General features: G+C 38.3%; 1 protein-coding gene and 1 long non-coding RNA gene across 4 annotated transcripts in view; one reads left to right on the forward strand and one right to left on the reverse strand.

The window, feature by feature from the left end:
• hhat (hedgehog acyltransferase) overlaps positions 1-10,261 on the reverse strand; it is a 57,826-nt gene extending 47,565 nt beyond the window's left edge. For 2 of the 3 annotated variants that reach the window (XM_067455436.1, XM_067455439.1), the window contains exons 1-5: positions 10,144-10,261; positions 9,635-9,761; positions 5,113-5,180; positions 4,828-4,941; positions 4,546-4,740 (exon numbers count right to left, since the gene is read on the reverse strand). In XM_067455436.1, the coding sequence (XP_067311537.1) occupies positions 4,546-4,740; positions 4,828-4,941; positions 5,113-5,180; positions 9,635-9,749 (492 nt within the window). In that variant the 5' untranslated portion in view covers positions 9,750-9,761; positions 10,144-10,261. Of the gene's footprint in view, positions 1-4,545; positions 4,741-4,827; positions 4,942-5,112; positions 5,181-9,634; positions 9,762-9,936; positions 10,088-10,143 lie in introns of those variants that run through there. The other variant, XM_067455437.1, reaches the window with a different exon arrangement.
• Positions 10,262-10,594: 333 nt separating this feature from the next.
• LOC137091211 (uncharacterized) lies at positions 10,595-15,239 on the forward strand. The gene is made up of 6 exons (XR_010908047.1): positions 10,595-11,074; positions 11,711-11,847; positions 12,065-12,109; positions 12,195-12,259; positions 12,346-12,457; positions 14,862-15,239. It is a non-coding gene; the product is annotated as an uncharacterized lncRNA (long non-coding RNA).
• Positions 15,240-16,317: the final 1,078 nt, after the last annotated feature.

Raw genomic sequence — 16,317 nt, forward strand, 5'->3', positions numbered from 1 at the left:
GCCAGCAGACACAGCAGCAGCCATTTTCAAAAACTCATTATCGCCACTCGAAAATAAAGCTATAACCACAATTTAGATTACACTAAATGACAGGGCAGCATTCTGAAATTAGTCACTGGCTGATGCTGTTTTTCTTTATATGTCATTACGGCAGTCTCCGCGGTAGCTGCATGGGTATTGCGGTTTTCCTTAGGGGTTTTCACAGCTTATAAGTAACTGAGGTAAACAGAGATATACTGAAAAAAAGATCGTTAAGAGAGATTAAAGATCGCAATAGATTAAATTACAGTTGTTTGTTCTTTGGATGGGTATGTTAATAAATGCTGCTGAGTAATAAATAATAATTACGTAGATGAAGGTTTAATGAAGAAGAGAAGCTTTAGGCTTGTGTCACAATCAATCAAGGAGAAACTTGTTTGTCACTATTCCCTTTGTCTTTTTCTCCCCTCTATCTTCACAAGCTTGTTGATCTCATTGCTTTCCCCTTCAGTCAGTTATCTAATGACAGCTGTCAATCAATCATTCACTGTGTCAAGTGACTAAGCAGACAAAGAAACAGGACCGACTGGAAGCCAGTTGACTTTTTGTTATACTGTTGTATGAGATCTATTGTGTGAGAAAACAGCAAATACACAAGCACTGATGTGCATGAAAATGTTTGACTTTGAATATATTTACTTAAGTCTGTTTGAAAGTGTATGTATCAATGTGTTTGGATGAAGAGAACAGTGACATTTAATGGAGACTTGTCTCATCTCCATTCTCTCTGTAGACAGCACAGAACCTGATGGACCTTTTCCTGAGCCGGACAAATCCCTCATACCTGCACCTCATCAATATAGAAAGATTTTAAGGGACACAGGTAGTTCAACCTAAATTAATCATTCTGTCAAGAAACAAATTCTACAAACTCACTATCATGGAACACAAAAGAAGAAATTTTGAAGACTGTGCTGGTCACACCATTCCATGCAATTACAATGAATGGGAACTGTTAGTTTTTTTTTTTTAATTTATGTTCATAAAAGCGCCATATATATATATATATATATATATATATATATATATATATATATATATATATATATATATATATATATATATATATATATATATATATATATATATATATATATATATATATATACATATATATATATATATGCTCCATGTGACTTCTCTAAATTCTTCTATAGTCTCTATAGTCTTCTGCAATAGTCATGCGATAGATGTGTTTTAGGCACATAACATTGTTTAATGTAAACATTATCGCAAAAATGTCGCAATTTTTTTCCGCAGATCTGTAATAAAAAAAAATTACATTTGTTGTTTTAAATAAAGGTGAAATTAAATCAAATATAAATATTGGATGAAAAACTTAAAATTGAAAAAAGAAATTAAGTGTTAAAGGGGTACTTCAGCGCTGAAAGATAAATCTGTATTTAAACTGGGTCATTAATGTAGTAGAAATGTAAAGCTATTTTTGAATTTGGTTAGCCTGACAAGCCAGACCCACATCAAGATGTTTGGTCTGGAAACTCACCATAGACAGGGCTCAATCTGAGGGGTGGGATAAACGGCTGTCTTTCAAACTCCACCTGCACGCGATAGGATAGCGGTACACCAACCGGAGCAACGACGGTGAAGGGGAGATCGCTGACTGATTAAACATTCGCCGTATCCGGTCGGCTAAACTCCGAACACATCTTCCCTTTTTAAGAATGACTTCAGTGCCGCTCTTTGTTCTTTTCTCAGAGGAAAGCTTAAAGGGGGGGTGAAACACTCAGTTTCAGTCAATCTCATGTCAATCTTGAGTACCTATAGAGTAGTATTGCATCTTTCATATCTCCGAAAAGTCTTTAGTTTTATCATATTTATAAAAGAAATATGGGCTGTACCGAGTCTTTCCGGAAAAAAACGAGCGCCTGGAGGCGTATCGTGTGGGCGGAGCTAAAGAATGACAAGCGCGCAAAGCGGTGACGTCCTCAAGCGTGGAGAAACCCATCTATCTCAGCTAATACAGATAATGATCCACAATCAAATCTGAGGCTGAAATAAATTGAACAGGAGAAACGGCAACATCAGGATGTCCGTCTTTGTGGTATGTACTGTATTTAGGGGCCTTTGTGTGCAGTTTATGAGGACATGATTCGGTTTATGGACTATTGTATGTGACTAGACCTTAGAGGTAGCAAGCAAAACGGTTTTGCACGTCAGAGTCAGAATAGTGTAACGTTATACAGAACAACAATGGAGTAACCGTTAGCGCATTTGAATGACGAAGCACGCGATCGTATCGTTTACTGATGTTTACTCATGCGACGGTAGCCAATAGCAGAGACATTTGAAGTTGATTTACTCACCGGCATCTTCCAAAGCAGGACCGCTCTGTCAAAAACACACTTCTTTGGTATGATTTGGTGAAGTCCTGTGACAGCAGTGACCGTGGAAATCCACTTTACGACGCGACTGAAGCGATGTTGTGACGCTTCCCGTCATTTCTGCGTTCAGATCGGTTCAAATGCAGCGCTGCCTTCCCGGAATGCAGTGCTGAAGCGTTGAAGTCACTCGACGTCACCCATAGGAATAAAGTGGAGCGCGGCGCGTCATAAGTGTTCACGGACGACTGGATCTGCACCTGAGAGACTGTTTACAGCGTGCATTTCCTCTCTCTCCCTCTAGTTACGCGCGCGCACCCTTCCGGGAGAAGAGCCCATACGGCCCATACAAGGACCTTCCGCTCTATTTAACGTCAAGTAGACCCATACTCGAAAAAAACTCGCCGAAACTTGTGAGAAACCGGAAGGAGTATTTTTAACACAGAAATACTCCATCAAACGTCCAACATTAGTTTTTGAAACTTTGTCTATGTTTAGGATGGGAATCCAAGTCTTTAAAGGTGTAAAAAGCTCAGTATGCATGAAACAGCATTTCACCCCCCCTTTAACTCCAAGTCTTCCGGAGGCGCGGGCAGAGCTGATTCGAAAGACCGCCGCCGTTCGCCAGTTTCTGTGTTTACTAGAAGACTGTGTTGTGTTACTAGAAGCACACAAACGCAACTCGGCCGTCGTCATTATGGCCCCGCCCGCCGACTCTATACACGATGTGATTGGGCCGTCCAGATTCTGAGGAATACAGCTCAGATAGGAATTGAGAGTTGCTAGACACACTTGCGGGCAAATTAAATTTGCTGCCGCTAGGGTGCGTCTAGATTTCTAGGCTAGAATTTGGTGCCTTCTAGACTGAGAAAAGACTCATGGGACTACAATTCCCAGAATGCTTCGCTGCCCTGTGAGGCCATTTCCAAAGTCACCGCTACTGGATTACTATGACTGAGTTAGAGAAAAGACACTGCGCGAGTCTCACAGCACTAACTGAGATTAGGAGTAAGATTACATTTAACGTCATAAATGAGCTGATGAGCTCTCGTGATGAGAGTTGAGGTAATCGCGACCACACTACCGGCATAATTTCACGACGCGTGTTCAGTCTGCCGCATTTTCAGTTCATGCCTTTGGAAGCTTAACTTTCATAGAAATTCATTTCAGAGGTTAAAACCCCTACATTGCTCAGCATCCGTTTAAATTATTGCCTGCAACTGCGAGCTGTGCTGTGAGTGTGATCTCCCATTCCCCATGTGCGGGTTGAAAACATGTGAAAATGGCTCCCTCTGCTGGCTGTAGTCTTTAGCCTCTGGCCAAACATTCAAAGAATCCAAAGAATTCTCCAAAGAGAATTTGCGTCACAGGAGGAATTTTTCCAGAAATAAAATGCATAAATCTCTCATCTCAGGGGGATATGAGGGGGGGAAGCACAATCATTTGATTATACTCCAGGGTTTCTACTGATACAAAGACATATGCTAATCGCTGAAGTAAACTTTTAATATTTATGAAATACTAAAAATAAAACAAATTAAAGCTAAACAGAAATAATAAAAAATAATATAAATGACAAGAGAACATAAAAAGTTTTTGGAAAAAATTGAAAAACTTTAATTCAAAATATTAATAAGTACTTTGACCTTTAATAAATAATAATAAATTGTTTAATAAATACTTTGAACGTTGATGAATAATAATATTCTTTAATAAATACTTTTGATAGTGTCAAAACAAAATACTGTACTAAAAAAACACTGTAATTGAAAAACATTATTTATTTAAGTGGGGCATTGCCACTTCCCTAATGAATATGAAGTATGGCGAACAATACTTTAATGTTTCATTTTCATCCTTTTTGAAGCCTGAAAGATCTAGCCATCATTCATGGTAATTGCATGGAAAAAAGCAACCAGCACATCATTCACATTTCTCATTTTGTGTTCCAAGAGGGGAGAAAAGAAAAGAACAACACATGGACTTGCACCAACATGAAAGTGAGTAAATGAGGACATTTTTAGATTAGAACATCAGGTCATTTTTGGGTGAACAACCCTTAAAATTGGACACTTTTATGCTGCGTCTCCTCAGATAGGAGGAAACTTTGGTGCCTTACATACATGGATTACAGCAATTACAGGCGCACATATGTTCTCACACACACCTGTAAATCCTGGAGGGCACTGACATTGAGAGTGGAGAGCAGCAGGAGGGAGCAAAACCATGAGAGGGCAGGGCTACGTAGCTGGGCAACCACCAATGAAATGCCTAGATGCAGCATCAAAACAGTCACGCCCCACACACCGAGAAGCCAGCCAGCAGAGAGCAAGCCATACACTGCAAAGACGGCCAGTCGGAACTGTAACACAAGTGCACAAGGAAAGATGATGAAGCATGCCAACATTTGATGACCTGTTCAAGTTAATCTTCTCTGGATCAAAATTACCTGAGGCAGATAATAGGCTGCTAGTCTGGACACCACAGCGTGGCCAATCAGAGACCATAGAAGAGACCGCCACGCCCACTCATTCCAAAAACTCCATTCAAAATCAGTAGGGTCCTAAAACACATACATCCAATATGGTATATACACTCAGATTGTGTGTGTTTTGTATGTCTGTATAAAAAGAACTTGAATGATTGAGCAGGAAACAGGAAATTGGCCTTGGTGGGGTGCCAAATGTGCCATCCTGATTAAAGTAACTCATATAATTACCATGTGTTCTCTTACCTTTTTGAATCCCCATATAAGGAATCCTCTCTGCAGCTGCACCTCTCTGTCCAGACTGACCTCATGCTCTGTCAATCACAGACAGGAAAACACATTTCTCACACATTATTCTGGAGGAATAGCAAGCCTATATACAGGGCTATTTTGGTAAACTAGATTCAGAATTGAGGTTTGCTGGCCAAGTTAGCTTACACCTTGATGAATTACACCTGGCAAAGTATCCCAAACATCTAGTTCACAATAACTAGAACACACAATGAGTCTGTCTAAATACTCACACTTGTGGTCTTGCGCTTGACCACATCTACTTACATTATGTATTTTCTGCATTTGGCCCGAGTGTTTAATTGGGCGTGAAGACTGCAAGTGTGTGTGTGTAGAACTTATGATAACCCGATGGGACACAATTATAATGCTGTAAAAATACAAGTGTTTAGAGAGTTTGAATTTGATTTTCAATACTTTGCATTTTAAAATTAAGTCCTAAATGTCTGTTCAGTAGTCCCTATGTAACAGATGACAGTTCAGTAATTGCAGTGTTTTTAAGTGAAGTTGCAGTTGCAAATATTGTACAAAATACACATCTTTGCACCAATAAAATGTCCAACACTTGTTTTGCTTCCGAATTATGGCCTAACAAAGTGGAAGTAATCAGGAACAACAGCAACTCAGCCATGAAGTGGTAGGCCACGAAAAATCAGTGTGGGGTCAGCACATCATAAGGTGAACAGTTTGCTGAAGACACCAACTTTCTACTGAGTCAATAGCTCCAGACCTCCAAACTTTTGTGGCCTTCAGATTAGCTCAAGAACAGTGTGTAGAGAGCTTCAATGAATGGGATTCCATGTCCGAGCAGCTACATCCAAACCTTACATCACCAAGTGTAAAGCATGCCACCACTTGACTCTAGAGCAGTGGAGATATGTTCTTGGGAGGGACGAATCACGCTTCTCTGTCAGGCAATCTAATGGACGAGTCTTGGTTTGGAGGTTTCCAGGAGAACAATTACTTGCCTGACTGTATTGTGGCAAGTGTAAAGTTTGGTGGAGGGGTTGTTATGGTGTTGGTTGTTTTTAGAGGTTAAGCTTGGCCCCTTAGTTCCAATGAAAAAACTCTTAATGCATACCAAGACATTTTGGACAATTTCATGCTCTCAACTTTGTGGGAATAGTTTGGAGATGGCCCCTTTCTTTTCCAACATGACTGCGCACCAATGCACAAAGCAAGGTCCATAAAGACATGGATAAGCGGGCGGAAACTGCAAAATACGCTTCTAGAAGAATGGTCAAAAATTTGCATACACACACTCCACAACCTTATGAAAGGCCTTCCCAGAAGAGCTGAAGCTGTTATAGCTGCAAAGGGTATCTCATTAAAGTTCATGTGCATGTAAAGACAGACATCCCAAAACTTTTGCCAATATAGTATGAATTTCAGTACAAGTTACTTTCAGTAAAAACAGCTCAAACGTGCATTTGAGTCTGGGACTAGGCTTAAGCCGTGTGTTTAATGCATGTTAAATTAAAGGCACTGAGCTTTGGCATTTTTAAGACCTGGGACACTCTTGCATACTTCCTGTTGCAAGCACATGCTCACAAGTGTCCAAGATGGCAAGTTTAGGTATTGGGACAGGCCACATACAAGGCTGCTCCTATTGTTCCTGATTTGCTGAATAAGGATTAAATATAAGAATTTATTATTTTTATTTCACTCAGTTTCTACTCCACTAATATTTAAGCTTGGCATAACTAGACAAATATATATTCATTATTAAAATGACAGCCCTTCTGTTGAGAACATCAACATATTCAACATTCACTTAATTCTTCAATTTGATTATACGGAGACTATAGGATTGGGGTTTACGTCTTCAATTTAATTAAATGGAAACTATAGGATTAATGCACATTTACTCACCCTCATGTCATTCTAAACCGGTTTGGTTTTAATTTATTTTCTGAAAGTTTAGCAGAACTTTTACTATTACAATAAAAGTAAACTTGACAGCCCTATCCACTTTCATTTCATGGCTAAGAGCCCCATGGATACAGTTTGATGAAGGCTAAGATGTCTTGAATATTCTCTGAACACATGCACAAACTCTCTTCTTTCTCCCCTGCAATGCAGTGTCAGTTTGGTATTGTTGTCTCCACCCCACCCCTCGCTGTCCATCCCTCCCTCTCTCTTTCTCCCCCCCCTCTCTCTTTCTCTACATATCTTTCTTCATCCAGTTTCTCAGGATGGACCTCTTGTCACCTCGACAGACGGTTTTCCTGCAGGGTGCACTGGCAGGCAAGGATCTATCCACACTGTCATAAACACACACACTTCTTTTTAGAAAAGAAAGTGTACATAGAAACAGAAGTGAGAGCACAGTGCCATCTAGTGGTAGAACTGTATTGAGACACAAAGACCGAGCCTAAAGTGTCTTAAAGATGAAAAATTAGACCTGGCCAAGCAATAAGACAAAGAAAAGCCTGTCAGTACTTAACACTGACAAACTAATTTCCTTTAATATATTATTCACACATTTATAAAGTGAATGTTTTCTGATTAGTGAAAGTAAATGATTTCTGTTTCTACTATGAACACTATATGGATTTAAACCTAAAGATATGTAGTAGATGATGACCTTTAAATGCTGTTCTGATGGCTAAAATACATCTCTTTAAATGTATCATCAGGATTCACCTATTGTTATTATTTATCCTTCTTTTTGTTTTTTGGTTTTTGGCAGGAGGAAAGGCCCTATTTTGAAGATTTATTTTTGCTTTTTTTTTTTTGATTGGCATGTTTTGGTTAAAAGAGATAAAATGGGTGCTGCGTGTTGCCTTTTGCTGACCTGAGATTCCATCGTCCCTCAAAATGACAGCACAACCTTTTCAGAGCCCTTAGAGTCAGCAGTTAACACGACAGGATCGAGCACTTCACACACACACACGCGCACGCATGCAAGTGCGCACAAACACAGCAGCCCTTTTCAAACGGAAACATCATAAAATAAAGTCCATGTGTGCAATAAAATGCCACCAAAATGTATTTTATATTAGCCTATTTCTGGACAAATTTATCCAAATAAACGATTCAATGGGGAGGCCTATATAAGTCATTTAAACGGATAGTTCACTTTAAAATGAAAATTCTGTCATCTTTTGCTCACCCTCAAGTTGTTTCAAACCTGTATGAATTTCTTTCTTCAGCTGAACACAAGGGAAGATATTTTGAAGAATGTCAGTAACCAAACAGTTAACTGGAACCATTGATTTCCATAGTAGGAAAAAAATACTATGGAAGTTAATGGTTCCAGTTAACTGTTTGGTTACTGACATTCTTCAAAATATCTTCCCTTGTGTTTAGCTGAAAAAAAGAAATTCATACAGGTTTGAAACAACTTGAGGGTGAGCAAAAGATGACAGAATTTTCATTTTAAAGTGAACTATCCCTTTAATCTTCTTCTTCTTTCGGCTTTTCCCTTCAGAGGTCGCCACAGCGAATCATCTGCCTCCATCTAGTCCTATCCTCTGTATCCTCTTCTCTCAGACCAACTACCTTCATATCCTCCTTCACTACATCCATTAACCTCCTCTTTGGTCTTCCTCTTGACCTCCTGCCTGGAAGCTCTAACCTCAGCATAATTTTACCAATATATTCACTCTCCCTTCTCTGAACGTGTCCAAATCATCTCAACCTGGCATCTCTAACTTTGTCTCCAAAACATCTCACGTGTGCTGTCCATCTGATGTACTCATTCCTGAGCCTATCCATCCTTGTCACTCCCAAAGAGAACCTCAACATCTTCAGCTCTCTTCAACATCGCTGGTCCCACTACTGTCCTGTACACCTTTCCTTTCATTCTTGCTGGTATACTTTTATCACACAACAGACCTGACACTTTTCTCCACCCATTCCAACCTCTCTGCACACGCTTCTTCACCTCTTTTCTACACTCCACATTGCTCTGGACTGTTGACACTTAGTACTTAAAATCCTGCACCTGCTTTACCACTTCTCCCTGTAACCTCACTGTTCCACTTGGTTCCCTCTTATTCACACACATGTATTCTGTCTTGCTGTGACTAACCTTCATTCCTCTTCTCTCCAGAGCAAACCTCCAGCTCTCTAGACTTTCCTCCACCTGATCCCTGCTCTCACTGCAGATCACAATTTCATCCACAAACATCACAGTCCATGGAGTTCCTATCTGACCTCATCTGTCAGCCTGTCCATCACCACCGCAAACAAGAAGGTGCAATTAGAGCCGATCCTTGATGCAGTCCCACCTTCAATCCCTTTAATAACAATATTGTATTTTTTTTAGGCCTAATAGTTATGCATTATGCATCTTGTTTAGTTGCAATTTTTCTTGGAATTTTTTTTTTTTTTTTCATTATATGTAGCTTTTGGATTTTAATCTGTGTTCCCCTGTACTATTGAACACCTGAATTGAGCCTTGAGTTTTTGAGATTCCTGAGATCCTCTCTTGTAACCTGGGGGTTTGTTTTGGGACTGAAAGGCAACTCACCTTTAGAAAACCTGTGCAGCTGGTAGAAAGAATAGAGATGAGAGGAGAAGGAGAGAATCCAGTAGGTCATCATCTCCCACCGAGGTAGAGATACCAGCTCCCATTTTGGTCTCATGAAAACTGTAACCTACAGGTTAGGAGAATACACTGTGATTTGGCAAGTTAACAAACCTAATGGTGCAGTTGTCACTGCACTGGGAGTTTTTGATTTCATTCACCACAAAACACGATATAAAGAAATACGTTTTATGAACTAGGTTATCTCAAACTACAATACATTTCTCGATTATATAACAACGAACCTCGAAATAACAGGAGCTTATGGTCTGTTACAAAGGAAATCATTTTCAATAGTTTAAGGATGTAGAGTGCACCAAGATTTATTTGCTCAAAAAGTCATTTACGACTTTAAACAATGAAATAGTTTCTTTATAAAAACCACCCCACTACTACTAGATTAGCAACAATTTCTGCACTATAATATTTGCATTAACATTTTAGTTACTCACATAAACAACAAACAGAAAAACTCGCGCCCGCAGGCAACAAAACGCTGCCGTGAAGCTCCGCCCTACGCTTCCGAGAGTGTGTCACGACCCTGTGTCCTGATTGGCTAATCTAACTACTACGTAATTTTGCTTTAACCCTATGAGTGCCTTATTTAGTTTTGACTGGGATATTTTACTACAGATCACGGTCAAATGTAACTATAAAAATAATAATAATAATCACAGATGTCATTACTGGAAGGTTCTGGCTTGAATGAACAATAGATCAAGAGACAGAGCGCAGATGCTGACCCAAAAATCGAGCGTTTAAAGACACAAAAAAACTTATGTCTTTGGTTCTGTTTTTTTTTTTAGCATGTTTGCTGTATACCTTGTCACATATCAGTTTTTAGACATTGTTCGTTTTTTTGTATTAAGTCAGAAATGACAAGGAGGCAGATAGGACTGTCGGTACACGATCCGTTCCACCTGCACGATCCGTTCTACGCATGCGTAGTAGACTCTTTAGAAAATGCGCATGCGCAAATGAAAATACTGTTTTGCAACGATTTACGACACTGCACGATCTGTTCCACGCATGCGCATATTTATACCACGAGACTTTCATTCACTCACAGCAAAAGAAAAGAGAAGCGTCTGGCTGCAGACTATGGGCGATTTTTTTTTTTTTTAATGTTTATTATTATTGTTGTTAATTACAAAGTATGACTATGGGCGAGTGGAGCATGTATGAGTATGAGTATGAGCTCGGTTGGAGGGTTTGGGGTCAAATCATTGAAAATCATAAAATCATTGGCCAGAGGTTACCATCTTGTCATCATGTGCCTTGGAGATATTGGCTGATTGGACTGCTGTCAAGTTTAATACCACTGCCCCCCGCAAATCATCCACTCAGCAACAACTCGGCAACAAAGTAAGCCTATTTCCAGAGGTGAATAACTTTTTATTTTTGCACAAACTGTTTAAATATTATAACTAACTTCACGACTAAAAAAGAAATCTAATAAAAATAAAGTGATAAGGCCTAGATGACACTGACAACAGAGGTTACATTGATTACATGATTTTATAAAGTTGTGAAGAAATGACAGTAGCATGTAATATTTTCTGACAGGATTTGGTGTCAGAGAAGGGTTTCTGACAGAAATTTGTTTTTTTAAAGTAATTGTTCACCTTATTTCATATTGCATACATGATTTTTATAAAGTTGTGAAGAAATGACAGTAGCATGTAATATTTTCTGACAGGATTTGGTGTCAGAGAAGGGTTTCTGACAGAAATTTGTTTTTTTAAAGTAATTATTCACCTTATTTCATATTGCATACATGATTTTTATAAAGTTGTGAAGAAATGACAGTAGCATGTAATATTTTCTGACAGGATTTGGTGTCAGAGAAGGGTTTCTGACAGAAATTTGTTTTTTTAAAGTAATTATTCACCTTATTTCATATTGCATACATGATTTTTATAAAGTTGTGAAGAAATGACAGTAGCATGTAATATTTTCTGACAGGATTTGGTGTCAGAGAAGGGTTTCTGACAGAAAAAAAAATATTTTTTCTTATAGAATGAAAATGGAGTTCAGAGGAAAAACAGAGAAGTTTGCCCTTTACGATGCCGTTCAGCGATATTTGGTTTACGGGCTAGTGGATGCGGCGTTTAAGAAGAAGGTCTCATGCATGGCTAAAAATTTTGCTATAAGAGGTAAGTGAGTGGAGACGGGTAGCAGCAGCTAGGAGTAATGGGCGGAATAGTAATTTTAGGAATATCTATTTTAAAGTCAGTCCAAAATGAAATAGAAAAAGGGCAATACAAAAAATAAATGTTTAATATCTTCAAGTGATGTGTTACAAAAAGTGCATTCATTTTGTAAAAACATTGTTTGTCTATCACAGAAAGTCATTATTTTTCTCTTTAACAGTATGCCCTCTGCATCTGTACTGGTGCCATGTTTCACTTTTTGGATGTAAGTTGTAGTTCATGTAATGTATGTATCCAAGAATGTTAAAAAACAAACAATGCAAGACTCCAATATTACATGCATATTACAGACTGACATACCATCTATTCGGAAGTGGTGGTGTCTCCAGATCCTGGAGAAATTCTCGATCGCAAGGTAGGACACATTTCAAGCACTAAAACATTGCTTGCAATGTCTGCTTTACAATTGTGCTGCATTAACAGTACCATACTTTTAAATAGGCATGGGCAGAACTTAGGGCAGCGCTTTGCCTTCTGGACAGAGGAGGCAGAACAACTGATGGCAGGCACCCTACCACCTATTTACAGCCTTTATCGACCCCAAATAGTCAAGGTATGGCCAAACTAACCAGACAACCATTTCCACGTATGCATTCTATATAGGTAGGTCTCCAAAAATTAGAATATTTTGGAAAAGTGTGTGAATTACTGAATTAAATGTAAAACTTGAAATGGATACATTATATAGATGTATACAACATGCTACATCATGTGATATATTCAAAAATAGAAGATCGTAACAGACAGTCAAATGGATTTATAATTTAATTAAATTACTTATTTAATAACCAAATATAACCTGTAATACAACATGAACCCCGCCTCAGATCTGTTATTCAGAATGTGTGGACGCACTTCCAAGAACAACGTGCTGAAGCGTCACCTCAACCCAATTAATTCAAAACGATTTATTAAAATATTGTTTTCATTAATGTTATGTAATGTGACAGTCCCAATCATAGTTATTATTAGTCGTGCGTTGCTGTTTGAACTGCGCGAGCTGAAGCGGATGCGCTGAATTAACACCGGTAAGTTAGGCAAGGTAAGGCACTGAATCTCTTTGTTAGCGCATTATTTAACTAAACAAAAAGCTTCCTATATGAGATTAATCAGATTTATATAAAGTTAACAAAATATTACAAATTATATCTGCACAAAATTTTGCGAATGCACAAGTGAACTTGAATTGAGTTGCTGATATTCATATTCAGAATGGGAGACGCGTACACACGCTCCTCCTAGAACGCTCTTAACACGGCACCTTAACCCAATGACTTTACAACCATTTATTAAAATAGTGTTCTCATTTCTGGTATATAATATGATCGTCCCAATCATAGTTATTATGAATTGCTCTGTATGCGCTAAAGCAGAAGCACTGAATGAAAACCGGTAGCCATCACTGACTGAAGCCATTTGCTAGTGCGTTTTATTTCACTAAAAGAAACGCATCCTGATTCATCACATATATAACGTCACAAAATAAATGTAATATTTCAAATTACTTCAGCACAATCTGATGCGAATGCACAAGTGCACTTGAACTAAGTTACATGCGCGAGTCAGAATGCGTGACTCATGTTGTGCATGTGCTCTTCCTGGATCAATGCAATGAAACACACGGCAAATAAACCCAAATAATTAACAATCACAATGTTTTATTACACTAGTGTTCTCATTAATGTTGTGTAATATGACAGTCCCAATAATAGTCATTATTAGCTGTGCATTGCTGTTGGAGCTGAAGCTGATCACCACCATGCTTTAACTACCGCCTCTAACGTTAATTATTAACCAAATGCATCCTTATGAGATAAATCAGCTATAGATAGGCCTGCACAATATAAACACAATATTACAACTTACATTTGCACAAAACAAAAGGCTGCGACTGCACATGCAAACTTGCAGTCATGATGAAGAAGTAACTCCAGCTGTAAAATGGTCCCAAATAGAACTGGGGCACGCTCGCATCATTTTTCCTCCCGTTTCGCGGTTGAGCAGCACACACGCGCATGACCCTGCTTAATCGATGATCGATAAGTCTTATCGATCAAATGTCTTATCGACAATTAATCGATCATCGATTAATCGTTGACATCCCTAATGTACACCAATAATGCGCTTTTTTCCAATGATCAGAGTAAGGAGTTAATCGCAGTAAAATGTTTACATGACTGGAGCAAACCTCTTCACTCCTACATGCAGTTTTTATTTTCGTATTATTTACACATAGCCCAATGCAGAACACAAATGATGAACTAATATACTGTCCACTGTTTTAATTTACGGACGTTAAATAATAAATAGGTTCTTATGGACGTATTTTGTTATTCTGTGCTGTGATGAAGACAGAAATATTATGTCGGTGACTGTAACAGTTTTATACAGTACTGTCACGTTATCTGAGCTGTTTCTGGATAAAGGCAGACTGCTGCCGATTAATTGACAGTGAGTCGTGTTGACAGAGTTCAGGGAAAACGTCCTAATTTCTGTAATTAAATTTTTGTTTATTTTTGGTTGTTTGTGCTATTCTAATTTTGTGAGATACTGAATTTGGGGTTTTCTTTAGATATAAGCTGTAGTAATCAAAATGAACATGCATAATATAAATATTTCGCATAGTGTCTAATGAATTTACATAACGTATGAGATTCACGTTGTAAATTTGAATTATTGAAACTTCCACAATATTCAAATTTTGTGAGACCTACCTGTATTTACTTTGTGCATGTTATGGTTTATTTGAGCTAGCAGATGCTTTTGTCCAAAGTGGCTTACAAATAAAAACAGTACAAAGGTTCGCAATTAATAGCCTAATGAAAATACAATATAAAAGCATAAAAAACCATAACTAATAATAACTATTTAATTTATGCTGAAAATATGTCTTAAGGCCCCTTTTGAAAGACCCAAAACATCTTATGTTGTATTAATGGTATTTTACTTTGTCATAGGAGGAACAAGTAGAAGTGGAGGAGCTGCCCCTCACATTGAAACATATGTACCAGGCAGAATACATTGTGAGGAACAGTGTTGGGCTTTTCACTGGCCAGGTGCAAGAACCAAAATACATGTCCATGGATCATGATGAACGAAGGAAAGCATGGAGGGAGCTGGAGTTGATGAGCTGTGATGCCATGGAGCCTTTTACGTTTATTTTTGAAAACCTCCAGGACATGGAAACATTCAATGATAATTTGCAAAGACACCCTCAACCTGAGAGTAAATGCTGGAGTTGGGGTGCACAGTCACCCATATACATTTTGTTAGTGTGGGTGTATCTGGGTGACTGTGCACCCCACACTCTGCGTGAGAGGGAGAGAGTGTGTGTGTGGGAGACGGAGGGAGAGAGACATATGTGTGTGTGTGTGTGTGTGTATTTGTACTCATAAATAAAACTTCTGTGTGAACAAATGCTTCTTTCAAGTCATTTACACATAGCAGTCAACATCAAACATTGAAAATAATTTTACACAAGTCATTATAGAAGTATTATTGACATTATGCAAGAGCTGCATTGGTCTGCCATTGTCTGTGATGTTTGTTTGCTGTAATATTTACCAGTAAAGAGTAGGTTATAGCAACTTAATTAATTCATAAAACAACAATATTATTATTGTTTTCATTTTAATTTAGTTTCTATTAAATTTCCCACAAATTCTACAGTACAACAGTGATATATTTCTCAAGTAAAACCGAACTTTCATTTTGACGAGTTGCCGTGAATATACCTTTTAGTTTCTGCGTGTTTATGATATGACGGTGGTTTTTCTCAAATGAAACGGTGAAACGCAGATGAAGTGACTGAGTGGCTCTGGAGATGACGGACATGCGTTTATGTCCTCGTATGAGATGGAAACACACGACTGTCAAGCGCAATTCTTTGTAGGCCTATGGGTTTGAGGTAAACTGCGGATCAGCGCCATTCATACCCACACACACAGGAGTCAGGAGGACACTCAGGATTCGTAGCATAAATAGTTTTTTTTGCTGTTTAATATTCACATAAACTAGTCTATATCACCAGATGCGGTAGGGTATTATGTCCCTTGTCTTCTGTAAACAACATTGAAGGGATTATTTTCCTCATTTAGATTATATAGATAGCCTATATAGATCCATACTAATACAAAATTACTCAATTTAAAGGTTAACTATTAGCAGATATTAATTTTAAAAAACGGCACAAACCGTCTTTGACGGTTGATCATACGTTCATGTAACGACTCACGTCCTTTGCTATTTATTTTGTGTTACATTTAAAAGCATCAAAATAGACATGCTGTTAAATGTAACACAAATATGACGCAAATTGTGCCGCCTTGCCGTCAAGTGTTTCATTTGTACCGATAGTGTAGAAAAACCGTGACGTTTTCTACTACGTAATTATGCGCAGGCGTAGAACGGATC

Source organism: Pseudorasbora parva, chromosome 10, assembly GCF_024679245.1.
Source record: "Pseudorasbora parva isolate DD20220531a chromosome 10, ASM2467924v1, whole genome shotgun sequence".
Classification (NCBI taxonomy): domain Eukaryota; kingdom Metazoa; phylum Chordata; class Actinopteri; order Cypriniformes; family Gobionidae; genus Pseudorasbora; species Pseudorasbora parva.